Source organism: Silurus meridionalis, chromosome 12 (assembly GCF_014805685.1).
Source record: "Silurus meridionalis isolate SWU-2019-XX chromosome 12, ASM1480568v1, whole genome shotgun sequence".
Classification (NCBI taxonomy): Eukaryota; Metazoa; Chordata; class Actinopteri; order Siluriformes; family Siluridae; genus Silurus; species Silurus meridionalis.
In genome coordinates this window covers 25,034,048-25,061,820 of record NC_060895.1, presented here as the reverse complement: position 1 = coordinate 25,061,820, position 27,773 = coordinate 25,034,048, and the positions used below count along the sequence as shown (strand labels likewise).

At 42.6% G+C, this 27,773-nt stretch overlaps 2 protein-coding genes and 1 long non-coding RNA gene across 4 annotated transcripts; 2 read left to right on the top strand and 1 right to left on the bottom strand.

Annotated features, from left to right (window-relative positions):
* Window positions 1-53: 53 nt before the first annotated feature.
* On the top strand, window positions 54-27,773 carry LOC124394241. Its single transcript, XR_006927458.1, has 3 exons — window positions 54-684; window positions 17,515-17,591; window positions 26,871-27,773. It is a non-coding gene; the product is annotated as an uncharacterized LOC124394241 (long non-coding RNA).
* Window positions 3,132-7,368, bottom strand: selenof (selenoprotein F). The gene is made up of 5 exons (XM_046862377.1): window positions 7,217-7,368; window positions 5,987-6,154; window positions 5,795-5,858; window positions 4,875-4,924; window positions 3,132-3,697 (listed from the first exon to the last, which is right to left on the bottom strand). Exons 1-5 carry the CDS (start codon window positions 7,262-7,264, stop codon window positions 3,566-3,568), a joined length of 462 nt encoding a protein of 153 aa, XP_046718333.1. The 5' UTR covers window positions 7,265-7,368; the 3' UTR covers window positions 3,132-3,565.
* hs2st1a (heparan sulfate 2-O-sulfotransferase 1a) lies at window positions 7,340-15,556 on the top strand. 2 transcript variants are annotated; one of them, XM_046862365.1, is made up of 8 exons: window positions 7,340-7,370; window positions 7,884-8,023; window positions 10,551-10,786; window positions 11,044-11,129; window positions 11,229-11,367; window positions 11,979-12,076; window positions 12,383-12,540; window positions 13,279-15,556. In XM_046862365.1, exons 2-8 carry the CDS (start codon window positions 7,900-7,902, stop codon window positions 13,503-13,505), a joined length of 1,068 nt encoding a protein of 355 aa, XP_046718321.1. In that variant the 5' UTR covers window positions 7,340-7,370; window positions 7,884-7,899; the 3' UTR covers window positions 13,506-15,556. The 2 variants fall into 2 exon arrangements, with proteins under 2 accessions (XP_046718321.1, XP_046718320.1); XM_046862364.1 differs by lacking the exon at window positions 7,340-7,370 and adding an exon at window positions 7,382-7,803.

Genomic DNA, 27,773 nt, shown 5'->3' with positions numbered 1-27,773 from the left:
CGTTTCGGTTTGTGTTGTGGGGGTGTTTGCTCTTTGTCCGCGAGCGAGCCGCCGTACTTCCGGCTTTACGTGCAGATAGTGGCAAGGGTGGACTGAGGAGCTTTGTGGGGAAGCCGCTAAGTGTTTAGGAAGACGTGCTTAATAAACGTCTGCATCCGTGCCTCGTGAGTCGTCGTACAGGTGCGGGTCAATGTGCAAGGGACGTTACAGTGGGCTGCTGTAGTGGGCTGCTGTAGTGGGCTTTTCGCTTGCTGTGTGGCTTTCCTGCGCTATGTGCATCGTTTACACCGCTTTGATGTTGGCTTGACTGCTCTGTGCTACATCACCTGTGCTCTGCATTGTCTGCTTCGCTGGGTTTAGCTGGACATTGTTAATTTACGTTCCTGTTCTCTGGAGCTGTGTTACTTCCTTTTGGCACCAGCTGATTGACATTTTGCTGCTCTTGTATGCTAACAGTTTCTTGTTGCAGCATTTAACTACCCGCAGGATCAGCTGGACCGGGGGCATGTGTTTATTTACAACGGTAATGTGAGTAATTAGATTTGTGGCGTGTTACAGGGTAGTCATTACCTGATTCTTTGTGTTGTGATTTAATCACTTATTTTTGCATTAGTTGTATTCTTTTATGCAGATTAGCATCTTGTGGTGGTGGGTTCCTTACCTGATTGCAGTGCAGTGTTCACAGTGAGGTGTGGTGTGCTGTGGTGCGTGTGTGCATGTGTGAGTGTTCTCTTTGCTTAGGACCCTGTGTGCTCTCTGCTTAGGACATGAGGCCTTCTCCCACCCTGAAGTGTTTGTCTTTTCTTCCCTGTTTTTACTATTTGATGTAGTGAATAAAATGTGATTATTTTAAATAAAGTTTTTTTTATTTACTCAACTCTGGTCTGATACCTGACCCAGTCGTGACGAACCTGTGTGCTTTAAGGTTGGGGCAGTCCCGGAAATAGCCCCCGGGTGGCGTAGTCAGTACAAATTACAGTGGAACCTCGGGTTACGAACGCCCGGGCATACGTATAATTCAGGTTACGAATCGCAGTTCATCAAAATTTTTGTCCCTGGTTACGAACAATATATCGGGATCTGACGCCGCTCACCAAAAATCGCAGGCAAGTTGGTTGTTTTTGCTCTATCCACGCAGCTCGTCACATCAGTTAGCGTCCTGTGTCCCTAGCGAGAGCATCGTGTTACTTATCCGCTTGAACTTTTCCCGGCGGCAGCGTAACAACTCGTTAGTTGATGCTCGTGGAATGATGAGATGGACAACATTAGCCGATGCATAACCACTTTACTTGTTTTTATGAAGATAGATTAGCAGGGTTACAGTCTTTTCCGAAGTACAATACCCATAATGCATTTCACTCTGGACTTCAATACCAACTGATAGTAGCCTTAAAGAAACAGCTCTCATTTTCCCTCTAATGCAACAATTGTCTCAGCGTTCGTGTTAATAACACTGTCTTTAATATTCTATAATATAATATATAATAATATATAAATAATATAATATAATAAGATTCTCCTTCAAACAATAACTCTCCCTCCTCCCCTTCTCTGACGTCGTCTCCTGCAGCAAGTCTTCTCAAAGGGAAAGTACCCGGTAAAGATCTTTTCCTCTTTTGTATGTTTTTATGTGGTATAATTAATATAACATGTTAAAAGTAAATAATATTAGTGAATATTGGCTTTATTTTTATTTAAGTAATATTTTTGGTTGTCCAGAACGAATTACCGAAGTTTCTGTTCATTATTATGGGGAAATTTGTATCGGAATACGAACTTTTCAGGTTACGAATAAAGTACCGGAACAAATTAAATTCGTAACCCGAGGTTCCACTGTATTAGTTGGTAACGCGGCAGTTGGCGTAGTCGGTACAAGTTACGAGTTCACAACGCCACATTAGCATGGAGTGAGCTGAAGTGGCACTGAAGATTTGAAACTTTGAAATGCGCTAATGACGCCTGGCATTAGGCAGAATGACTTGTCATCACGTTCAACAAAAAAAATATAAACTCTCCCACTCTTAACATCCCGTGTTCATCTTCATATTTTCGTTTTGCTGTGCATTTTTCTTGCCATTTTGAGAGCGAACTTGACACAAATTGTTTACCTAAAATTTAACAAGTTGCATATCGAAGTTTGTGTTTTTTTTTATGTGCGTATTCGCTTCTCTTGAGTTCATTACGGTATTTTTGTCAAATGCGCATGTGCGTGAGATCAAAATACCGCAAAGTTTCAGCATGATTACAGCACAGGTGTGCTTTAGGCTGGACACAATAAAAGACCACTCTAAAATGTAGCTTTATCACACAGCACAAAGTCACAGATGTCGCAGGTTTTAAGGGAGCGTGCAATCGGCATACTGACTGCAGAAATTAGCTGTTGCCCGTGAATTGAAAGTTAATTTCTCTACCATAAGCCGTCTCCAAAGGCGTTTCAGAGAATTTGGCAGTACATCCAACAGACCATGTGTGACCCCACCAGCCCAGGACCTCCACATCCAGCATCTTCACCTTCAAGATTGTCTGAGACCAGACACCTGGACAGCTGCTGCAACAATGGATTTGCATAACCAAAGAATTTCTGCTCAAACAGTCAAAGCGTCTCAGCTAAGCTCATCGGGGGCTCGACCTGACTGCAATTTCGTCATCGTAATCGACTTGAGTGGGCAAATGCTCACATTCGATGGCGTCTGCAATTTGAAGAGGTGTTCTCTTCACGAATGAATCTCGGTTTTCACTGGGTAAAATGAATGAGGCAAATGGTGGCCACACCAGATACTGACTGTTTTTCAGACCCCCAATACTGTAAAACTGCATATTTACTGACTGATTATTACGACTGAAAAATCTTCCTCATAGATATCAAACAAAGTTTTGTTAAACACTGTGTTGGCAGTTTTTACTCATTTATCAAGGAAAACTCCAAATTAGGTCAAATAGATACTTTCAGATGGATTTGATAAAAAATATTATTTATTTACTCTAAGAGCCCTGACTTGGTAAATGTTTTAAGTACTTCAATACTTTAAAAATATAATTTAATACAATTTCTATTAAATTGATTTCACATTTAATCAGGCAAAAGTAAAAATCATGATTTTTTTTATGTCCATTAAAACCCTAGACGGAGATTTAATTTAAAATGTGACTTTATTAAAGAGATCATTGTGAAGGTGAGGAGAAGGGCGCGTATGCTCGTGTCTCTCTCCATCTCTACACGTCGTGAGATCTACACACACTTCAAGCTTCACACACCAAACGCTGGTTTCCTGTGAGGCCGTCACTAATGTGCAGCTCCGCACGAACGCTAGCGTACGGAGGAGAAACGAGGAACACTGCCTGCCCAGCACCGACACGGTTCTCTGTTCATACACACGGTACAAAAAAAAGAAAAAGAAACATACACCAAAAAAATTCAGATGGACCAGCTGGAATTGGTCTGATGATCAGGAGAACATCTCAAAGAATCAATAAATGCGGTGAAAAAAGATTTAGTAATAAACTGGGACTAGAAAACAAAAACAACTGGAACATAAGGTGATCCGGGGAGAAATGTGATGTTTGTTTAAATGCGCTCGAGCTTCTCCCCGAGAAACTCCTCCACGCTGTCCGTGTTCCACTTAAGGATGCTGAGTTCTTCAGCGATGTTCCCGTTATCGTCCAGCAGCTTCAGTACAGGATCCGAGCCTCGCACGTACTGTGAAGAACAAACAACAACTCCTGGTGTTAATGACCTACAGACGCCCTTCACAGTTTAATACAACAAAACACTCAATGCGAGAACATCGAGTTACACGAGTCACACGGTCCTGAAAAGATCTTCATCTTAGTGCTGGGAAATCAGTTCTAAGTTCAAGGTGTTGAGATTTTATTTGAATATTTAATTATATAAATGCTTTGTATAATTTCATCATTTAATTTATGTTTATTCTGCATTTGTGCCCCTTTTATTTCTCCTTTGGCTTATTTTAATTTTTCAAATTTATATGATGTAAATAATTTTATAAAGTCATTTTTGTTCTATTACATTCACAACATTTTCACGTCCATATGTTTTTTATTATTATTTATTTAAATGCAATTATTATATTACATTTATTTCTTCTATATTGGTGCCTACATGATGTTCATCTGCTTGTTTTTATTATTTTAACTACATTTTATTTTTAATAATCCTACAGAATTGTGTAATACACAGAATTTTCTTAAATTAAAATGAAGGGTATATAATTTTTTTTATATGAAGCAAAGAACATTTCAGATTCTTCTAATTATTATTTGATTGCTTTAAATAACTTAAAATAATTATAAATCCATGCATATTTATTGTATGGCTTCTTTTTTAATTACCTTTAGGCTTTATTTAACTATACATTTTTTTATCCTCGAGTGTTCTGCAACTTTTAATGGTAGAATCCACTTTAGTTGGACCTCTGACACGGCAGACTCCTTCCATAAATCTCACATAAGCTTCTTATCAAATATTTTTTATATTGTATAAATTAATAAAATAGAAAAATAGAAAATGACACGCTAGGGTTAGGGCTGTGAACCAGCTGTGGCACAGAAACAATAATGCAATAGTGTAGCACTTGTCTTGAAAATTTTAAATTTAACAGATGTTAATAATTCAGGTAACAACATAAAATATAAAGTATCAAATCGATGAAAACTTTTGAACTGATTCAATTCATATACGTTATTAGGTTTTGTGATCATATCTGCATTTTGAATTATGAACTTTAATGGGGCGTACGCAACTTTTGACCTGGACTGTAAGACTGAGGAGGTTTTCTGTGATTTTTTTTATTAGACGGTGAAAATAACACGATACCACACGAGTGTGTGATGAGGACGTGAAAATCACTTTGTACCTTTATTTGAAGGCCCTTGAACATCTTCGGCTTGTCGCCCCTGACGAAAGCTGCAAAGAAATTGACAAATAAATAAAAAAAACCCAGGCAGAAATAAATTATATACACAATTTAGAATTCAATCTATAACAAAATCTTTTAACATAAAAGATTACATGGTAAACTGACTCTGTATTTCATACATTTTATTACACAGTGTAGCATGTTGTGAGGCGGCCAATCAAAAACCACCAGAGCTGCAGGCAGCCAATCAAAACTGAGTTCATAAACAAATGAGAAAGCCAATGATACCTGAAAGGTTTCAGCTAAGCCAATGATATTTAAGGCTACAATTAGAGGTCAGCCATTTGATTGGCTAGGCGATTAATCGGGGCGTTTCTGCCATTGTTTAATTAATCAGCATCGGCTGATTGTGCTGCTGCAAACTATACTGATTATTAGGCAGGAGGGCGCATCTGACACACTAAACAGTGCCTGTATGTTTAGCGCTTGCATTAGAGAACATAACTCTCCAATACCAGCAGGTGGCAGTAGCGTGTATTCTACATCCAAACAGGGAAACCTGCAGCCTTTTTTCAATCATGTCTGCTTACGTGGTCCAACTAGAGTCAACAACGCGGGAAAAACTAAATGACGACTGATGCTCAAAAAACCAGAGAGCTAGCGGTCAGCTTGGTGTGTCCCGCGCGTTACATTTTTATCATTTGTTCTTAATCTCTTACGCATTTCATATGATACAACTTTTGGAGATAGAATGAGAAGAACATTTGGAGACTGGATGTCTGCAGTTCTTTAAAATCTTATTCCAAATGATCCTCAGTGGATATTACATTCCCTGAAATGTTACCCTACTACAATATTATTATTATTATTATTATTATTATTAATATTAATATTATCCTCCTCAGCCTAAAACTCACCTTGGACTTGAGGGAACCTCCCCAATTTTCATCCACAGACCTCGAGGATGGCTCCGGGGTAGAGCTAGACACCAAACAACACTCAGGATTAGATCAGCATCATCATCATGATCACCACAGTAATAGAATGTGGTGTGTATGGTGAAAGTTTATGGATGTGATGGAGCAGAGTGATGGAGAGGTGGAGCATACCTTCCTGGACTCAAACTGAGCCTCCTCCTGGCAGCACTTCCTGCAGAAGGGTTCGAGCCGCATCAGGCTGAACTCACCCAACAAATCACATGAGCTGCACAGCAGGTTACTGGAGAAGCCGAGCTCCCTGCACGCCTCGGACGAAACCTCAGCTCCGAACGCTGCCAGCTGTTCAAAACAAATCACATTTAAATAAAAATATTAAATACACTAAACTCAAAATAAAATTAAAAAAGATAATTAAAGAACAAAACAATTGGAGTGAACAGAAAAAAAAGGAAAAATAGAATAGAAAAACAATAGGATTTTACAACAGAATCAGAATAAAAAACAAGCCAACACTTTATTGCAAAATTATTTATTTTCATTCAGATTTGTTTTTAAATATTTATTGTCCTGAACGTCACACTTTTGTTTTTATTTAATTAATTCCATGACATGTACACATTTTTATTTTAAATGTGTGCTGTTTTTATTTCCGTCTAAATCTTTTTTATTTTGTTTGCGACACACGTAACCTCAGAACAGAATTCAGTCAAATGTGTTTTCGCTTCATGATACAAAATAGAATAAAAACTGAATACAGGACTTAAAAAAATTCATTTATTATATAATAAAACTAAACAAATAGAAAATACTGAATTAAACAGAATATGGTTACAAGAAATACAAATCATCTAATTTTACTATAATTATGTTTTATTCTTTTATTAAAAATGTGTGTAAAAAACGCATTAATGTATAATTTCTCAATTCATTTGTATTTCAATATTATAAATATTATAAATAGAATATTACATTACAATTACTGCCCTATTTTTATTCATTTTTTTGGAGAAAATTAAAGAAAATTATAAATAATTAAAAAGAAAAACATTTCGATGAATTTTATTCATAATTTATCGATAATTTCGACATGATTTTGTGCGACTTTGAACTGAAACTTTAAAATATACCACTGATTGCAGTCAGGACGTGATTCTAATTACTTTAACTCATCATTTATTTATTTATTTTCATGAAATAAAACTAAATATTTTCTGACACATTTCGCTTCATTTCGAAAAGCCACGTCACGCGCGCGGCAGCTCTTCTTCTTAGCATATTAGCATCCGCATCGACTTCACAATCGACTTCGCGTTTATTTATTCAGTATCAAAACACATTCAGAATTAAAGACACGCGAAAACCTTATAATGAATAATAAACCATTTAAAATAACATTCTTACCGACTGCAGCAAAGGTAATAACCAAAGTAAATAAACCTCAGCCGCCATAGCGCTCCGTCTTCCGCGTCTCAGCTGAGCGGAAGTACTTACAACTATTCAACCGGAAGAGAAGATACGTTGACCTGGAAGTGGAAGCAAACTACAACTACGCTAAGTAAAATATATTTTTCCCCTAAATTTAAGGCTAGTAAATATAAATAATTAAGGTTTATTTAGTGTAATTTTTACACTTTACATTAAATTGTACGACTGTATTTAATAAATAACTCGTTTAGCCCGTAAGCGTAGCAGGATAAATAGTCGGTCCGCTGTGGCGGTATTGCAAACCAATCCTCACTTCCTGTATAGCCACACTACATAGTGCATGTTGTAGCGATGTTTGCGTACTACGTAGTGCGCTATGTGTTAAGCAGGCGCGCGGTTTAGGTTCGAGCTTGGTTTACTAAACCTAAGCGACTGAGGTTACAATAGAAACACACATCAAAGCTGTTTCTCCTTCAGCGCGTGTATTTTCTTATTTCTTAGAGACACCCAGCAGTGAAAAAGAGATTATTGTGGATATTCCGATCTCCAAACAGATATAGAAGGTTTATTCGACACTTTAATAGCGGAGAGTTTTGTTTTTTTTGATGGTGCAGTAAACTTCAGCATGTCTTCATCTCTCCAGCTGCTGCTGTGATTTCATGGGGACTTTAAGGATCATGATGGCACCGAAGTTTCAGCTTCTGGCGCTGCTGGCCTTCGCAATAACCATGCTGTTCCTGGAGAACCAGATCCATCAACTGGAGGAGTCCAAAGGCAAACTGGGTGAGAAACACCACCACGTTCTTCTCGCTGCTTTCCTCCTCAAGACACAGGGTATACAGATGATCTCTGGAGGCAGCCAGAATGCCAATGTGTTGGTTTTTTATTTATTTTAGTTGTTTAAAAGTTCTGGGGAAACATCTCAGGAATATCTCAGGTGGTCAGAAGATAACCCTGATGAAGGTTAGAAGACTGGTTTGAGTTGAAGATGATAAAAGTGAACCACATTGTTGTATTTGAGTTTGATTGGTCAGAAGGTTTCATGATCTGAGCTGGAGTTACACAGAAAGCTGAGTGTAACTGTGTAACTATAACAGGATAAAAACTACATGTCATAACCATTGGCAAATTGGCCTCGATGGAACTGCTTGTTACACCACATCACCACTCAGTTTACAGTAACACACACACACACACACACACACACACACACACACACGCAGTGGTTTTGAATCTATTTAGTAATTAATATTTCTGTCTCTTTGGCGTTAGGACGTCATGACTCCTGGGCTGAGAGACGGAGATCTCAGTAATCGTAGATCGAGTCTCAGGCTTTCGTAAATAGATCATAATCTGTCATCTCTCTTATTGACCACATGTTAATGAAGTTAGACGTACAAATTTCATCTCCTTTTATGGTTCCTAGCGTCCCCCGGCGTGTCCTTCTAAACAATCAGATTTTCAGAGAATCCATTTGCGTCTCATTATGTTTCTGTCCGACTTGCTGAGAACCACGTCCTTTACCTGGAATCTAACAGCGTCATTCTGGGGCTCATTAAACCGCAGTGGTTTCGAGTCTCTGTCACGCAAATGAATTGATGATGTTATGACTGTTTTTTTCTCGAGCCTGATATTTATGCCGTGTTTGTAAATGGATGCTCCAGGGATTTTGTTGGAGTCGTAGAGCTGTTTTTAGTCTCTCCGGTGCAGTTAACACCTCAAGCACATGTTACTTTGGCACTTGTGCTCTTGAGCACTTATGGGCTCGAATTTCCAAACACTCAAGACTCCTGTTTCTGTTCATGTAACTGCACAAACTAACAGGTTCTACGAAGAGAATTAGACAAAATACTGCATCAGTGTTCTGACTGTGTACCCTGGGTTAGGGTTAGAGATTAAAAAAGGAGATTTAAAAACTGAAATTGAATTTCTGGATTGTCAAGAGTCATTCAGGGCTCCTATAATGTAAAAGAGTCATTTAGGGGCTCTTAGAATCTAAAAGAGTCATTTAGGGGCTCTTAGAATCTAAAAGAGTCATTTAGGGGCTCTGTGAATCTAAAAGAGTCATTTAGGGGCTCTGTGAATCTAAAAGACTTGTTTACAGCACCGATTCCCAACCGTAGGAGTCGCTCATATAATAATGTGCACATTACACGCATATGATTACATTTTTTATTTACTTATTATATACATAATGAAAATATAACGTAATTCACCATAATGCAGAATTTGTAGGAGCGTAGTTTCTCAGTGCAGAGAAAATAAGTGAGGCAAATTTGGCACAGGCAGAATTGGAATTAAAATAAACATGTAAATGTGCTTTATACTCGCCATATGTACATTACAGTGAAATTCAGCCATGATTCAGCACCATTAGAGCACAGACGGTTAAGGGCCTTGCTTAAGGGCCCCAAGAGTGGGGTTAGTGTTTCCTAAATCCAAACCAGTCACGTAGAAGCTCTCTGAATCTAAAAGAGTGATTTATGGTCTCATAGAATCTAATAGAGACCCCATCTTTGGGGTCTGATTGACAGGTCCTAGTGCACCATGCTGTCCCTTTACCTGGAGATCACACAGCTGAACATGAGGCGCTATGATTAGCCGTGACCTCTTCATTACTCAGCAGTAGCAGCTGCTCACCAGTTTCCTCATCATCTAAACCCTCGCTCCCAGATCCCACGAGTATTAGGTGCCTTCAACCAGAGGGTCAGAACAGTTCAGAGTTAGTGTGTATTATTACACCGGATAAAGGCCCTAGTTTCAGTGTGACTGAGTGATAATTATTTCTGATGAATATAATGCAGTAACCATGGAAACCAAGACTTTGAATGTACACTTTAAAAAAAAATGTTGTCCAAGACTAAATAATCATCTGCGACTGTGTTTTAGTGCCATGTTAAAATAATGTAAAGATTACGAGAATTAAGTCGAAATATTATAAGAATCAAGTCGAAATTACGAGAATAAATATTTTGGGAATAAAATTGTATCAGTATGAGATTAAAGTGATAATATAAAGTGGTAGAAATTCTTTGTCTTTTGGCGAATCAGTTATAATCAGTAAACTTAGCGGTTTATGTAGGAAACTTTATTTATTTTCGAAAAGATCAAAGGATGATGATCAAACAAATTGATTCTGAAAGACACTTTATTCTCATAATCTTGTTTTTTTTGTAAATGTAGCACTAAAACAACTTCGTAAACATCAACTGCACCACGCAGGAAAATATCTTCCATTAAAGTGAGGTGTGAGGAACATGCATTACGTAAAACATGCATCATTTGAAAATGAACGCTCTTGCCTCTGCAGAGCTCGCCATCGCCAGGCTGGAAGTCCGAGATATCGATGAACGGCGCACTCAGGACGGAGCGAGAGAATCTCAACAGGATGCAGAGAGTGACGTCGTGGTCATCTACAATCGAGTCCCCAAAACCGCCAGCACCTCGTTCACCAACCTCGCCTATGACCTGTGCAGCAGGAACCACTACCACGTCCTGCACATCAACACCAGCAAGAACAACCCTGTCATGTCCCTGCAAGACCAGGTGTGTGTGAGACGCACACATACAATACAGTATACACACATGCAGTAAACATACATACCTGCATACAGATTAGAGGTCGACCGTTTCATGGTTTTTGCCAATTAATTGATTGCTGGAACTATCGGCTTTTGGCAAAAATCATTACAGATAGTTTTTCCAGGTCACGTCTGCACTGAAGCGGTGCAAACGCGACCCGGAACATACACACACACACACACACACACACACACACACAGTATGTTTAATTGGATGTGCAGGTTCGCTTTGTAAAGAACGTAACGATGTGGAAGGAGATGAAGCCGGCGCTGTACCACGGTCACGTTTCATTCCTCGACTTCTCCAGGTGAGAGCTGAGTGCATCTACCAGCAGCTTCACTTTCACCTGTGTGTGTGTGACACATACAAACACACAAGCTCTTCTCCTTTCTTCCCCTATTCTCAGATTCGGAGTGATGAAAAAACCCATCTACATCAACATCGTGCGTGATCCCATCGAGCGCCTGGTGTCTTATTACTACTTCCTGCGATTCGGGGACGATTACAGACCCGGCCTGAAGCGCAGGAAACAGGGGGACAAGAAGGTCAGACTGAAGCTGTTTTTTTCCCCCTTATATATATATATATATATATATATATACCAAAAAAATCACAGGCAAGTCGGTTCTTTTCTTATCGCCACCCACGCTCTATACACGCGTATCGGGATACGAACTTTTTAGGTTACGAATAAAGTACCGGAACCAATTAAATTCGTAACCCGAGGTTCCACTGTATATATATATATATATATATATATATATATATATATATATATATATATATATATATATATAATATTTTAATAGCAGTTTCTGGCCTGAACACTAGGTGTTGCTGCTGCAGTTAAAAAACGCTTTGTGTGATGTTTAATTGTATGAACATGAACTCGTAAGGTGTAGAAGAAAAAGTTGAGGAGTTTAAGGTTCTTATACTGTATTATTTATAAAATTAATACATTTATAATTATTGTAAATTGTATATTTGGTTATATGTCTTAATATATATTCCTTTATGTTCTGCTGTCGATTTTGTGACTCTTAAAATGTTGGGTTTTTATTTTGTGTCTCTGTGGTGAGCTCTGAGTGCATGCTTGATAACCGTGTGTGTGTGTGTGTGTGTGTGTGTGTGTGTGTGTGTGTGTGATATTTTCCAGACATTTGATGAGTGTGTTGCTGCAGGAGGTTCAGACTGCGCTCCAGAAAAACTCTGGCTCCAGATCCCTTTCTTCTGCGGTCATTACTCTGAGTGCTGGTCAGTGTGGGCGTGTGTGCGAGCGTGTGTGTGCGAGCGTGTGTGCGAGCGTGTGTGTGCGAGCGTGTGTGCGGCGTGTGTGCGGCGTGTGTGCGGCGTGTGTGTGGCGTGTGTGTGTGGCGTGGTGAGTGTGTGTGTGCGTGTGTGGTGAGTGAGTGAGTGAGTGAGTGAGTGAGTGAGTGAGTGAGTGAGTGAGTGAGTGAGTGAGTGAGTGTGTGAGTGAGTGTGTGAGTGAGTGTGTGTCTGTGTCTGTGTGTATATTTTGTTAAACACAGTATGGTTGGATTTGGTGGTGCTGGTGTGCAGGAACATCGGAAGCCACTGGGCTCTGGAGCAGGCCAAGTACAACCTGATTAACGAGTACCTGCTGGTGGGCGTGACCGAGGAGCTGGAGGACTTTGTGATGATGCTGGAGGCGGCGCTGCCTCGATTCTTCCGAGGAGCCACTGAGCTCTACAGGACGGGTACGCTCTACAGGGTGATGAGGTTCTCAGACATGGGTTCACAGGAGATGTTGAGATTTATAGGAACGTTTAGAAATAATTCTGTACACACAGGCAATACAGTGACTTTTATTCAGGTTCAGTTTATTTTTATTTAATTTATGCACAATTTTAATGTTTATTTAACAACCTTTAAAACTGTTGGCCAAAAGTTTTGGGACAACTAACTTTTTCACCCATATGCTGTTCTTCTGTAAACTCTGAACACAAAGTTGGAGGCACACGATTGTCCTCTTTGGATGCCGCAGCATGAAATTTTTCCTTTAATTGAACTAGGAGAACCAAAACCTGTTCCATCATGACACAGTGGATAAAACCAGTTCCATGAAGATCTGCTTTATATGGTTTGGAAGATGTGGAAGATCCTCAATCTTACTGAACACCTTTGGGATGAATGTGAACTCTGACTGGGCCTCAGCAACGTCCTCACCTACATTAGTACCTGACTTTACTCACAGCCTTGTAGCTGAACGAATCTCCACCAGAAGAGCTCATTATAATGTGGCATGGAATGTTCAAGAAGCACAGAATGTTATGGTCAGGTGTCCACAAATTTTTGGCCGTGTAGTGTATAATAAATACAGGGTTAAGTTGTGATGTTTTTAGCGTAAAATCTCTATACAGTAAATTCTCTAATGTAAGGAAGTGTACAGAGAGCTGACTGTGTCACATCTCCTTACGTCTTTTCTTCCTCCCTAGGAAAAAAATCGCACCTGAGGAAAACCAGCGAGAAGAAACCTCCCACTAAGGAGTCCATCGCTCGTCTGCAGCAGTCGGCCATCTGGAAGCTGGAGAACGAATTTTACGAGTTCGCTCTCGAGCAGTTCCAGTTTGTCCGTGCTCACGCCGTGAGGGAGAAAGACGGAGAGCTCTACCTCCTCCCACAGAACTACTTCTATGAGAAAATCTACCCCAAGACCACCTGAGAGGGACGGAAAAGGCGCCGCTCCGGCGCTACTCACTGGCGTCGCGTTCACTGGAGGAGGACCTTTTACAGCTGAACCGATTTTTTATTGTGTTGTTTTTTTGTGTCTTTATGTTTATTCAGCTGAGTCTTTTACACGTGAGGTAAACGCTGAAAGCTCCACACCAGCTGCAGAAACTTTCCTGCATTTCGATCCTTTGATTAAACGCAGACTAACTCGTTCGGGGTGCAGAAACATCACTGATGTGGAGAAATCAATTCGGAACGATGAAAAGCAAATCAGGATGGTGCGACCTCATTTTTTTCCTGCTTTTATTTATTTATTTTTGTAGGATTTCAAAATGTGTTGATGTAAAGAAGCAGGATGTGATGTTTAGCGCCCTCTGCTGGAAAAGCCAAGCATTATAAGTAAGGAATAAAACCCTCAGCGGTATGCTGTTATAGGAAAACAATCCACGAGGTGGCGTGATGCCATACTACTCAATATTGCCTCACCCCATGTCGATTATTTTCCAATTCCAGCATGTTCCTTCAGTGCTTACGTTTTCTAACATTTTTATTCGAATTACACTTTTTATGTTTATAGCTACATTGTTAGAATTTTAACATTATAACAACATTCACGAGCTAAGTTCCTGTTTCTTGCTGACATTATAGCAGCTACAAGCGCTCATTCCAGCCCCCCACCAGCCTTTACTGAAAACACTACGACATAATAAGCTTTTTTTTTTATTTTTTAACTCTTTTAAATGATGTCAATATAAGAAGGTGTGAAACAGCATTTTAATGTCCTCAAAGCACGAGACACGTTGTGTAAATTCACAATTCATTTTCTGCATATTTCTATTGTTTTTTTAAAAATGATATTAAGTGCAGTACGTGTGATTGAGTTATCGAGTGATGTGTAAATCATAAATCCTTTAACGGTGTGACTATTACATCACTGCATTTCGTTACACCTCTAGCGCTGGACTCAGGGTAGGATCAAATCCCCTGCTGTCATTGCGACCGTTTTTAGAAAGATTGAACGCCACAGCATCGACTGTATTTTGTCTTGATGCTACTCCTCACTCACATGTACAGGAGATCCTGCTGGCCTTCAAGAGAGACCTTCATCTACATCTACAGCATTTAGCAGTCACCTTCATCCAGAGCCACTTACAACTTAACAGTTGAGGGTTAAGGGCCCAGCTGTGGAAGATCAGTGGTCCTGGGATTTAAACTCATGACCTTCTGAGCCAAGATCCAATGCCTTAACCACTGAACGACCACCTCCACATCTCACTAATCCGGTTTAGATTTCACGATGGTATTGATTCTGTCACATTAAATATTGGAGCTGATGTTCTACACTGACCAGGTGACCAGGTGCTGACGTTCTCACTGGAGCTGTGAGTGTGGTGTCTGCTACATGATCTCAAGCCTTTATTTTTTATAGTAAGACACGTTTTACACGCACTTCTTCATATTTACACACATTCATTCCCTGCACAATTTGTTTCTAAGTTTCTCAAACATAGTTTTCCTGGAAAGTCTCGCAGTGTTTTTTTCCCCCTCCCTCATGCTGCATTTAAAATCATTTATCATTGAAAATACACTGCATGGACAACATAGTTTTGTCCAGACAGAGAGACATCTGTCCATCTCACAACACCAGATTACATGTGAACACAGAAACCTGACTGATTTATGTTTTTAAAATTTAGAATCAATTGGAATATTGTGTTTGCTTTTTTTTTTTTTTTTGAAAGGATTAGACATCATTATACTTTTATACAAATCAAAAATCATTGGATTAAATCTAATCTAATCTCAGACAGCGTTTTAGCTCAGTGTCTGTCCGTATCAGAGCTCATCTACTTTATCATGCTAAAAGAGGGATTTTTTTCAATCCTCTGTTTTATAAATATTGTTTTTTTCCAGTGTGTGTGAAAGATTGTGGAATGTAAATATGTGTGAGTGTGTGTGTGTGTGTGTGTGTGTGTGTGTGTAGTTTGATTATATTTATCACTGAAAGTGTTTACTGGAAATAAAAGGACACATCAAATCTCAGAGCACTTATTAATTTTTTCAACCCGATTTATTAAACAGAAAATAGCCACCATTGGTTTTATGGTCCAGAGCGATACTGTGTACATCAAATACTGTAGTGGTTTAAAAATATCACAAATCTCCACACGCGTAATCCAAAATCCAGTTATTATAACAGCAAATGGGGATAAATGTGGAATGTGATGCTCAAAAAAGATTTACATACTGAACTGAGGGTCACGTGTCCATATTGGGCGTATGATTAATCTAATCAATCAATTAGTGCTTTTTAAACTTTCAGGCGTTCTGGGTAAAGAGAAAGAAATGAGCAGAAGTCACACTGTTTTATAAACACAGATTAAACAGGAATTATATTAAAAAAAAAACTTCACATTTAGCATTTATATTTATTTAGATGTAAACCTCTTTAGTGTGTGTGTGTGTGTGTGTGTGTGTGTGTGTGTGTGTGTGTCTATATTTAATGCAGGATAAACACGTTTCTGTAAGTCTACAGGATCGTTTATTACCATTTTACACACTTTTGACACTATTTCAATTATTCAATACATTTCAGGATTTTCAAAATTTTTGTGCATGTATTTAAAAACTAAAAAGAAACACAAATATTACATTTACATATTCAGAATCTCTATTCAAATCCTCCAGGGTGCGAAACTATCTGTGTTGTGCCATAGTGTTCTCCCATGACTAATGTCTCTGGACCACTCAAGAACATTCTCAAGATCAGACTCGACCCAACACCAGACCAGAGTTTTCTTTGTCATGCACTAAACCCCCTTTGGGAAGCATTTTGAAAGCCCTGATATAAGTTTTCATTATCTTTACCTAAGAAGATGCTTCTGTCAGGTTCTCTACACAAGACCTCGAAAGCTCCATCTAAGTCCCTGACTCAAGGGATGGCTTGTCTTAGTGTAGCAGTATGGTCTGATGTCATCTAGTCAGCTGAGGCTGATTATGCTCATTTACCTGCCTTTAAAGTCGTTTCGGTTTGTGTTGTGGGGGCGTTTGCTCTTTGTCCGCGAGCGAGCCGCCGTACTTCCGGGTTTACGTGTGGATAGTGGCAAGGGTGGACTGAGGAGTTTTGTGGGGAAGCCGCTAAGTGTTTAGGAAGACGTGCTTAATTAATGTCTGCATCCGTGCCTCGTGAGTTGCCGTACAGGTGCGGGTCAATGTGCAAGGGACGTTACAGTGGGCTGCTGTAGTGGGCTGCTATATTAGGCTTTTCGCTTGCTGTGTGGCTTTCCTGCGCTATGTGCATTGTTTACACCGCTTTGATGTTGGCTTGACTGTCTGCTTTTTCCGACTGCAGCTGCTCTGTGCTACATCATCTGTGCTCTGCTTCGCCTGCTTCGCTCTGTGTTGTCTGCTTCGCTGGGTTCAGCTGGGCATTGTCATTTACGTTCCTGTTCTCTGGAGCTGTGTTACTTCCTTTTGGCACCAGCTGATTGACATTTTGCTGCTCTTGTATGCTAACAGTTTCTTGTTGCAGCATTTAACTACCTGCAGGATCTGCGGACCGAGGGCATGGTGCTTATTTCCAATGGTAGTGTGAGTAACTGATTTAGAAGTGGTGTGTTAAAGGATAGTCATTACCTGATTCTTTGGGTTGTGATTTAATTACTTATTTTTGCATTAGCTTAATTAGTTTATTATTTTCCTAACCTTATTGGGTTGGAGTTTGCCTACTTTAATGGGAATCCATTTCTTTTGATTTCTATTCTTTTTATTAGTTTGAATTTGTGGTATAATATTCTTTTTGTTTTCTTATTAAGTGTAGTGATTTCTCCAATTTCTTTTGTATCTGTGAAGTGCCTTTCCTCTGTTCATGTGCCTTTGTGAGGATCAAGTAACAAGCAGTTTTTGGGCTGTTGACTGTGTCGAGAGCCAGGCTGTTGTAATGCGATGCTTGTTTTAAGTTGTGTTTTAAATTACTTTTCTGTCTTTTCTTTTGCCTTCAGGAGTGGGGTGGCCAGTGGCAGCAGATTAGCATCTTGTGGTGGTGGGTTCCTTACCTGATTGCACTGCAGTGTTCACAGTGAGGTGTGGTGTGCTGTGGTGCGTGTGTGCACGTGTGAGTGTTCTCTTTGCTTAGGACCCTGTGTGCTTTCTGCTTAGGACATCAGGCCTTCTCCCACCCTGAAGTGTTTGTCTTCTTTTCTGTTTTTACTATTTGATGTAGTAAATAAAATGTGATTATTTTAAATAACAAAAAAACTTTATTTACTCAACTCAGGTCTGATACCTGACCCAGTCGTGACGAACCTGTGTGCCTTAAGGTTGAGGGCAGTCCCGGAAATAGCCCCCGGGTGGCGTAGTCGGTACAAATTATTAGTTGGTAACGCCGCGGTTGGCGTAGCCGGTACAAATTACGAGTTCACACCGCCACATTTGGCGTAGTCGGTACAAGTTACGAGTTCACAACGCCACATTTGGCGTAGACGGCAGGATGTTCGACTGGTTATCAGATTCAGACTTTGAGGCGAGATTTTTTTTTCTTTCTTTCTTTTCTTTGTGTGTTTTTATAGCAAACTGGTGACAGAACAGTGGTTGGGTGAGTACCTTTGTAGCACGCCATGGATAATGAATTGCAGGAGATGCGGGATTTGGTAGCCCAATTACGGCTGGATAATGAGAGGTTGCGACAGGAGCGTGCGGTGGTTGAGCTGCCCGATCCTGGCGCACCTTCTGTTAGTGCAGCATGCCCATCTACACCACGATCAGCTGAGGTGAGGAGTGGTGAAGTTTTCGCCACATGAAGTTTTAAATGGTGATTTCATTGTGCGAGATCAATTCGTTGAATGCGTTTTAGATAATGTGCTTCGTACAGAATTAAAACAACTGATACGACGTCAGCCCACTGTAACGTTGCTAGAGGTTCGGGGAGAAGCGATTTGTTGGGAACGAGAGGGATTGCCAGGGAGTGCTAGGGGTAGAAGTCAGTTGGTTCCCCTGGTGAGCGGAATTCAGTATGAGGTCCAGGGAATTCCAGAGATAGGTTGGGCTCAGGGAAGTCGTACATCTGTGTTAAATGAGCTACGAGAAATGCTGCATCTGCAGCAGCAGCAGTTAGATTTGCTTACCCACACTATCGCCCGGCGTCAGACTACCTTTTCCCAGGGTTGTGCACCTCGTCCAGCTCAATTGATATGTCGACGGTGTCGCCCCTCTCGCCCTCTGCCATGCCCAGTTGTTGCCCCTTCGACTGGTTAACCAAGGTACTTGCCTGGCCTTAACCGTTCGGAAAACTAGCGCCTACCGAGCTGTTGAGCCACAGTTCGGTAGGGAGTGCGCGTGGCTCTTGTATTGTTAAATTAGATTGCTCCCCGTTTAGTGTCCACATGTCCACACCTTGTCCACACCGAAGGAGGAGAAGGAGAGGAGGAAGACGTCTACAGAGACGGCAGGGAAAGGAGCAGTGTAGGAGAGTGGAGTTTCGGGTTGGTACTTTAAATGTTGGTACTATGACGGGTAAAGGGAGAGAGGTAGCTGATATGATGGAGAGGAGAAAGGTAGATATGTTGTGTGTTCAGGAGACCAAGTGGAAAGGGAGTAAGGCCAGGAACATTGGAGGTGGGTTTAAACTGTTTTATCATGGTGTGGATGGAAAGAGAAATGGTGTAGGGGTGATTCTGAAGGAAGAGTACAGTAAGAGTGTAGTGGAGGTGAAGAGAGTTTCTGATAGGGTGATGATCATGAAGGTGGAAGTTGAAGGATGATGATAAATGTCATCAGTGCCTATGCTCCACAAGTTGGCTGTGAGATGGAGGAGAAGGAAAGATTCTGGAGTGAATTAGATGAAGTGGTAGATGGTGTACCTAGGAAAGAACGGTTAGTGATTGGGGCGGACTTTAATGGGCATGTGGGTGAAGGGAACAGAGGTGATGAGGAGGTGATGGGTAGGTATGGTTTTAAGGAGAGGAATGTGGAAGGGCAGATGGTGGTAGATTTTGCTAAAAGGATGGAAATGGCAGTGGTGAACACTTATTTTAAAAGAAGGAGGATCATAGGGTGGCGATAAGAGTGGAGGAAGGTGCACACAGGTGGACTATGTGCTATGCAGGAGATGCAACCTGAAGGAGATTGGCGACTGTAAGGTGTTGGCAGGGGACAGTGTAGCTAGACAGCATAGGATGGTGGTCTGTAGGATGGTTTTGGAGGCGAGGATGAAGAGGAGGAGAGTGAGGACTGAAAGAAGAATAAGATGGTGGAAACTGAAGGAGGAAGAGTGTAGTGTGAGGTTCAGGGAAGAGGTCAGAGAGAGGCTCAGTGGTGTTAAGGAGGTGTTGGATGATTGGGCAACTACTGCAGGAGTGATGAGGAGGCAGCTAGAAAAGTACTTGGTGTGACATCTGGAAATAGAAAGGAAGACAAGGAGACGTGGTGGTGGAATGAGGAAGTGCAGGAGAGCATAAGGAGAAAGAGGTTGGCAAAACAGAAGTGGGATAGACAGAGTGATGAGAAAAGTAGGCAGGAGTACAAGGAGATGCGGCAGCAGGTTAAGAGGATGTGGCGAAAGCCAAGGAAAAGGCATATGAGGAGCTGTATGAGAGGTTGGACACTAAGGAAGGAGAAAAGGATTTGTACCGATTGGCCAGGCAGAGGGACCGAGCTGGAAAGGATGTACTGCAAGTTAGAGCAGTAAAGGATGGAGAGGAAATGTGTTGACTAGTGAGGAGAGTGTGTTGAGAAGGTGGAGGGAGTATTTTGAGCAGCTGATGAATGAGGAAAATCAGAGAGAGAGAAGGTTGGATGATGTGGAGATGGTGAAGCAGGATGTAGATAAGATTAGTAAGGAGGAAGTGAGAGCAGCGATTAAGAGGATGAAGAGTGGAAAGTCGGTTGGACCAGATGACATACCGGTGGAAGCGTGGAGATGTTTAGGAGAGATGGCAGTGGGGTTTTGACCAGATTGTTTAACAGGATTTTGGAAGGTGAGAAGATGCCTGAGGAATGGAGAAAGAGTGTGCTGGTACCGATCTTTAAGCATAAAGGAGATGTGCAGACCTGCAGTAACTACAGGGGTATTAAGTTGATCAGTCACACCATGAAGTTATGGGAAAGAGTAGTGGAAGCCAGGCTGAGAGAAGAGGTGACCATCTGTGAGCAACAGTATGGTTTCATGCCGAGGAAGAGCACCACAGATGCCATATTTGCTTTGAGAATGTTGATGGAGAAGTATAGAGAAGGACAGAAGGAATTGCATTGTGTATTTGTGGATTTAGAGAAGGCGTCGACAGGGTGCCAAGAGAGGAGTTGTGGTACTGTATGAGGAAGTCAGGTGTGTCGGAGAAGTATGTAAGGGTGGTGCAGGACATGTATGAGGACAGTGTGACGGCAGTGAAGTGTGCAGTAGGTACGACAGACTGGTTTAGAGTGAAGGTTGGACTGCATCAAGGATCGGCCCTGAGCCCTTTCCTGTTTGCAGTGGTGATGGACAGGTTGACGGACGAGGTCAGACAGGAGTCTCCTGGACTATGATGTTTGCGGATGATATTGTGATTTGTTGTGAGAGTAGGGAGCAGGTTGAGAAGAGCCTGGAGAGGTGGAGATATGCACTGGAGAGAAGGGGAATGAAACTCAGTAGGAGTAAGACAGAGTACATGTGTGTGAATGAGAGGGAGGGCAGTGGAGTGGTGCGGTTGCAGGAGAAGAGCTTCAGAAGGTGGAGGAATTCAGGTACCTGGGTTCAACAGTGCAAAGTAATGGAGAGTGTGTTAGAGAAGTGAAGAAAAGAGTGCAGGCAGGGTGGAGTGGGTGGAGAAGAGTGACAGGAGTGATTTGTGATAGTAGGGTATCTGCAAAATTGAAAGGGAAAGTTTATAGGACTGTGGTGAGACCTGCGATGTTGTATGGTTTAGAGACAGTGGCATTGAGTAAAAGACAGGAGGTGGAGCTGGAGGTAGCAGAGCTAAAGATGTTGAGGTTTTCGTTGGGAGTGACGAGGATGGATAAGATTAGAAATGAGTTTATTAGAGGGACAGCGCATGTAGGATGTTTTGGTGACAAGGTGAGGAGGCGAGATTGAGATGGTTTGGACATGTGCAGAGGAGGGACATAAATTATATTGGTAGAAGAATGCTGAGGATGGAGCCACCAGGTAGGAGGAAAGAGGAAGGCCAAAAGGAGGTTCATGGATGTGGTGAGGAAGACATGCAGGTAGTTGGTGTAAAGAGGCAGATGTAGAGGACAGGGTGGTGTGGAGACGGATGATCCGCTGTGGCGACCCCTAATGGGAGCAGCCGAAAGAAGAAGAAGAAGAAGAAGAAGAAGATGTCCACACCTTGTTGTAAATATTGGGGGGGTTTCAGTGCCCTGTCTGGTAGATACTGGTTCCATGGTGTCTACCATCACGGAATCTTGTTTCCGGTTACGGTTTAAACCTTGGGGCCCAGGTCGTTTACAGTCATGTCACTGGCTGCAGCTCCGCGCAGCGAATGGACTGGAAATTCCGTATATTGGCTATCTCAAATTGTATATTGAATTGTGTGTGGTAGTAAAATCCCTAATTGTGGTGTGTTGGTGGTCCGTGATCCTCCAGGCAGTGGCACAGACATGCCTGGTATTTTGGGCATGAATGTGCTTAGTCGTTGTAATCGGGAGCTGTTCAGTCGACACGGATCCAATTTATTCGAGTTGCCAAGTGTGGTCGAGAATGAAAATATGACCCAAGTATTTCAAAATTGCCAACAAGTTGTCCACGCTGCTGACCGTGGAAATAACGTAAAGGTAAGGGGGCGTAGGGTATGCCGCATTTCTGGCGGCACTTTGACGTTCGTCATGGCCACCTGTTCCTCCTTGCTCGCTGGTAAAACAGTGTTGTTTGAGCCCACCGAGACCAGTTTACCTGCGGGACTATTGGCTTCACCCTCTTTAGTACAGGTGAGAGGGGGGACTGTCGCAGTCCCTGTCATAAATGTTGGTACCGTCGACGTAGTATTGTATCCCACTATGGTTATTGGAATGCTAAGGGAGGTATATTTAGTGGGGCTACCAAATGGATTGACCGAGGTCCCAACCGTGATTGCGCAGGTGGCCTCTTGTGATACATCGGATATGTTGGAGCAGATAGAGTCGGTTGATTTAGGAGGACTGTCGGTCGAGGAACAGGAGCAGGACCTGGGTTGTACCAACTTACTCTCCCACGAGATCCCCCTAACCGACGACAATGCAGTTCGGCAGCGGTACCGACGTATTCCACCATCTGAGTATGAAGTGGTTAAGACCCACATCAGTCAGTTGTTAGACTCACAAATCATCCGGGAGAGTTGCAGCCCTTACGCCTCCCCCATCGTGTTAGTTAAGAAGAAGGACGGTAGCTTACGCATGTGCGTAGACTACCGTCAGCTTAATTCCAAAACGCGTAAGGATGCGTTTCCGTTACCTCGGATTGAGGAGACGTTGGATTTATTGACTGGTGCCCACTGGTTTTCCACTTTATATCTGGCCAGCGGGTATAACCAAGTTCCCGTCTCTGAATCCGACCGTCCCAAGACTGCCTTTGCACGCCATTTGGGTTATTCGAATGGAATCGGATGCCGTTTGGTTTGTGCAATGCGCCAAGTATGTTCCAGCGCCTGATGGAGCGGCTCTTCGGTGACCAGCGGCACCAGTCTGTTTTGTTGTACTTGGATGACATTATTGTGTTTTCTTCGTCAGTGCAACAGCATTTAGAGCGGTTAAGGATGGTGCTGAGTCGCTTAAGGGCCGAAGGCCTCAAGGTAAAACTGGAAAAATGCGCGTTCTTTCAGGAAAAGGTTACATATTTGGGGCATCTAATCTCTGCCTCCGGAGTAGCAACAGACCCGGGTAAGGTTGAGGCCGTGGCTCAGTGGCCTTGTCCTGTGATGGTGGCCGAGCTGCGGACCTTCCTGGGGTTTGCCAGTTACTATAGGCGTTTTGTTGAAGGGTTCGCCAAGGGAGTTGGCGGCTCCGTTACATCGAATAGTGGCAGAGCTAACACGAGGTAAGGTAGGTAAGCGCAGTCTAGAGTTGGCAGCGGTGTGGTCTCCACAATGTGAGGAGTCATTTCAATCGTTGAAGCGAAAGCTTACTACTGCGCCAGTGTTGGCTTATGCAGACTTTACACGGCCTTTTATATTGGAGATCGATGCCAGCTATGCAGGGCTTGGAGCTGTGTTGTCACAGGAAGTTGAAGGGAAGGTTAGACCCGTTGCATACGCTAGCCGCGGTCTTCAGCCTGCAGAACAGAATACGGCCACTTATAGTTCGATGAGGCTCGAATACTTGGCCCTTAAGTGGGCCATGGCTGAGAAATTTGGTGAATATCTGTTGGGACATAAGTGTGTCGTACGTACGGATAACAACCCACTAAGTCATCTGGCTACAGCCAAGTTAGGTGCTACCGAGCAAAGGTGGGCTGCTGAGTTGGCTGCCTTTGATTTTGTGATTCAGTCCCGGGCGGGCAGAACCAATCAAAATGCTGTGCAACCGGAGGCTGACGGTAGTGGGCAGTCAGGGGCTGTGGTGCCTGAGCTTGTGCGGCGAGCAGTAATCATAGGCCAAGCGGAGGTTACCACTTTGCATGCGATGCAGGCTTGGCCCAGTCACTCGGCACCTAATGTTAGCACTTTACAGCAGGCGGACCCAGTGGTAGGGGAATCCTTGAATTTTTGGTGGTAAGAGCAGCGCCCAGGCCTGCAGGAGCGACGGACCAACTGGCCAGTGATTACACTTCTCCGGCAATGGGACCGGTTAGTAGAGCAAGAGGGCCTATTATATTGTAGGGATTTCCGGCCCGATGGAGGGGAGACAGTGCTTCAGGTTGTCATGCCAGTTTCTTTACAGCCAGAGGTGTTAACTTCTTTACATCAGCAGCATGGACACCAAGGTGTTGAACGGACCTTGGAGCTGGTACGGCAACGCTGCTACTGGCCAGGTATGTTGGCAGATGTGGCTCAGTGGGTTTAGAAGTGCGAGCGGTGTCAACAAGCAAAAGATGTAGCACCAATTTCTCGAAGCTACACGGGCCACTTATTGGCATCTCGTCCAAATGAGATTGTAGCCATTGATTTTACTGTGTTAGAGCCGTCTCAGGCTGGGCAAGAAAATGTGCTTGTGATGACTGACGTTTTCAGTAAGTTCACGGTGGCAATTCCTACTTGGGATCAGCAGGCTAGTACTGTGGCCAGGGTCTTGGTAGAGGAGTGGTTGACCAGGGCCGCAATTTTGAGTCCAGCCTGATTCAACAGTTGTGCAGCCTGTATGAGGTGGGAAGGTCACGCAGCACTCCATACCATCCGGCCGGCAACGGCTAGTGTGAGCGGTTCAATCGGACCTTACACAATTTGTTGCCCTTGCCCACCGATCGGAAGAGAGATTGGGCATCTTGCCTAGCCCAGGTGGTGTTTTGTAACACCACTCCTCACCAAGCTAATGGTGAGTCGCCTTTCTTTTTAATGTTTGGGCAAGAGCCAAGGTTGCCTATAGATTTCCTGCTCGGTCAGGTACGAGAGCCTGTGGCAGGTCGAGTCCACAAGTGGATAGAGGAGCATCAGGCACAGCTGCAGGTGGCGGTTGATGGTGCCCGGGAGCGGCTGCAGGCTGCGGACATGATCAATGGGTAAAAGAGCTGCCGTTGTGGGAGGGCCAGTTGGTTTATCTGAGAGACTATGGGGTTTGGGGTAGACATAAGATACATGATCTATGGAGCTCTACTGTATATCAGGTGGTTAAAGCTCCTCTGTCTGGTGGTTCCGTGTATACAGTAGCTCCGGTAAGTGACCTGAGTCGAGTTCGGCACGTTCATCGGTCTGCATTGAAACCTCGAGCCCAAGGGGAGGTGGTAGCAGATGACCTCTCTGAGGGTCCAGATGAATCACCAGTGCCTTTGGAGCCCGAGATAGAATTAGATGGGGACCTGGCATATGTGGTTTCTGAGGTTCCACCATTAGCTCACGGGGGGAGCATTGCAAGGCCAGATCCATTGGGGATGGTGCTTGCTGATGAACCTCCAGCATTTATAGATACATAGATAGATATATGTTGAGTTGGTACCCGTGGTAAGGTCTCCCTCCCTGAACCCTCCTAATCCATTAGGGGTGGTTCCACGTCGGACAGGACGAGTAGGGGCAGGTCAACATTCTAATGTGCACCATTTACCACGAACGGTAAGAGCTTGAAATGTAATTGATCCAGATCCTTCAGCTTATGGGGCTAATGCAGTCATGGCATTTTTCAGGCCCTGGAATTAGGGTCTTGGGTTTATAACTCCACCGTCGGGACGACGATGACGAATGGTGGGTAGAATGTAGCAGTATGGTCTGATGTCATCTAGTCAGCTGAGGCTGATTATGCTCATTTACCTGCCTATAAAGTCGTTTCGGTTTGTGTTGTGGGGGCGTTTGCTCTTTGTCCGCGAGCGAGCCGCCGTACTTCCGGGTTTACGTGCGGATAGTGGCAAGGGTGGACTGAGGAGCTTTGTGGGGAAGCCGCTAAGTGTTTAGGAAGACGTGCTTACTAACCGCTTGCATCCGTGCCTGGTGAGTCGTCGTACAGGTGCGGGTCAATGTGCAAGGGACGTGACAGTGGGCTGCTGTAGTGGGCTGCTATATTGGGCTTTTCGCTTGCTGTGTGGCTTTCCTGCGCTATGTGCATCGTTTACACCGCTTTGATGTTGGCTTGACTGTCTGCTTTTTCCGACTGCAGCTGCTCTGTGCTACATCATCTGTGCTCTGCTTCGCCTGCTTCGCTCTGCGTTGTCTGCTTCGCTGGGTTCAGCTGGACATTGTAAATTTACGTTCCTGTTCTCTGGAGCTGTGTTACTTCCTTTTGGCACCAGCTGATTGACATTTTGCTGCTCTTGTATGCTAACAGTTTCTTGTTGCAGCATTTAACTACCTGCAGGATCAGCGGACCGGGGGCATGGTGCTTATTTCCAACGGTAGTGTGAGTAACTGATTTAGAAGTGGCGTGCTACAGGGTAGTCATTACCTGATTCTTTGAGTTGTGAGTTAATTACTTATTTTTGCATTAGCTTTATTAGTTTATTATTTTCCTAACCTTATTGGGTTGAGGTTTCCCTACTTTAATGGGAATCCATTTTTTTTTATTTCTATTCTTTTTATTAGTTTTAATTTGTGGTATAATGTTCTTTTGTTTTCTTATTAAGTGTAGTGATTTTTCTAATTTCTTTTGTATCTGTGAAGTGCCTTTCCTCTGTTCACGTGCCTTTGTGAGGATCAAGTAACGAGCAGTTTTTGGGCTGTTGACTGTGTCGAGAACCAGGCTGTTGTAATGTGATGCTTGTTTTAAGTTGTGTTTTAAATTACTTTTCTGTCTTTTCTTTTGCCTTCAGGAGTGGGGTGGCCAGTGGCAGCAGATTAGCATCTTGTGGTGGTGGGTTCCTTACCTGATTGCAGTGCAGTGTTCACAGTGAGGTGTGGTGTGCTGTGGTGCTTGTGTGCACGTGTGAGTGTTCTCTCTGCTTAGGACCCTGTGTGCTCTCTGCTTATGACATCAGGCCTTCTCCCACCCTGAAGTGTTTGTCTTCTTTTCTGTTTTTACTATTTGATGTAGTGAATAAAATGTGATTATTTTAAATAATTTTTTTTTGTTATTTACTCAACTCTGGTCTGATACCTGACCCAGTCGTGATGAACCTGTGTGCCTTAAGGTTGAGGGCAGTCCCGGAAATAGCCCCCGGGTGGCGTAGTCGGTACAAATTATTAGTTGGTAACGCCGCAGTTGGCGTAGCCGGTACAAGTTACGAGTTCACAATGCCACATTAGCATCAAGCTAATTGTTTTATTTCAAAAAGATTCAATGAAAAAACCTTCACACCTGTTCATCCATCCGTCCGTCTGTTCATATAACTGTTCATCTCTCAAAAGTAGTGAACATCTCATTTCCATCAGAATGAAAAGTTCTTTTGTCATTGTTCACAAACACGATCATCAAAATGTGTATTCATGATATCAGTATGATGCTGCACAGTTTCAGTGTTTCCTGATATAAACTATGGTTTGGATCACAGAGACTGAAATGCACAAGGCTAAATTTCAGCAGCACAAATTCATTTTTTTGTTTTATTTATATTGATTGTAAAAGACCAGACAGGATTCACACTTTTACTGTACTGTACATGTGTTTGTTTGTTTCTTAGTTGTTGATCCATTTTCAGAATGTATAATTCTGTGTTTTTCTCCGTCTGTATTCAGTCTCCAACTGAAGCTTCAAGATTCACCTTTGACCTGTTTTA

Excerpts from the sequence above, each read along its gene's own strand:
- hs2st1a (XM_046862365.1), top strand. The coding sequence starts at position 7,900 with ATGGGGACTTTAAGGATCATGATGGCACCGAAGTTTCAGCTTCTGGCG. Across the intron at positions 10,787-11,043 it reads TCATGTCCCTGCAAGACCAG|GTTCGCTTTGTAAAGAACGT; the intron begins GTGTGTGTGAGA and ends TTGGATGTGCAG. Across the intron at positions 11,130-11,228 it reads TCATTCCTCGACTTCTCCAG|ATTCGGAGTGATGAAAAAAC; the intron begins GTGAGAGCTGAG and ends CCCTATTCTCAG.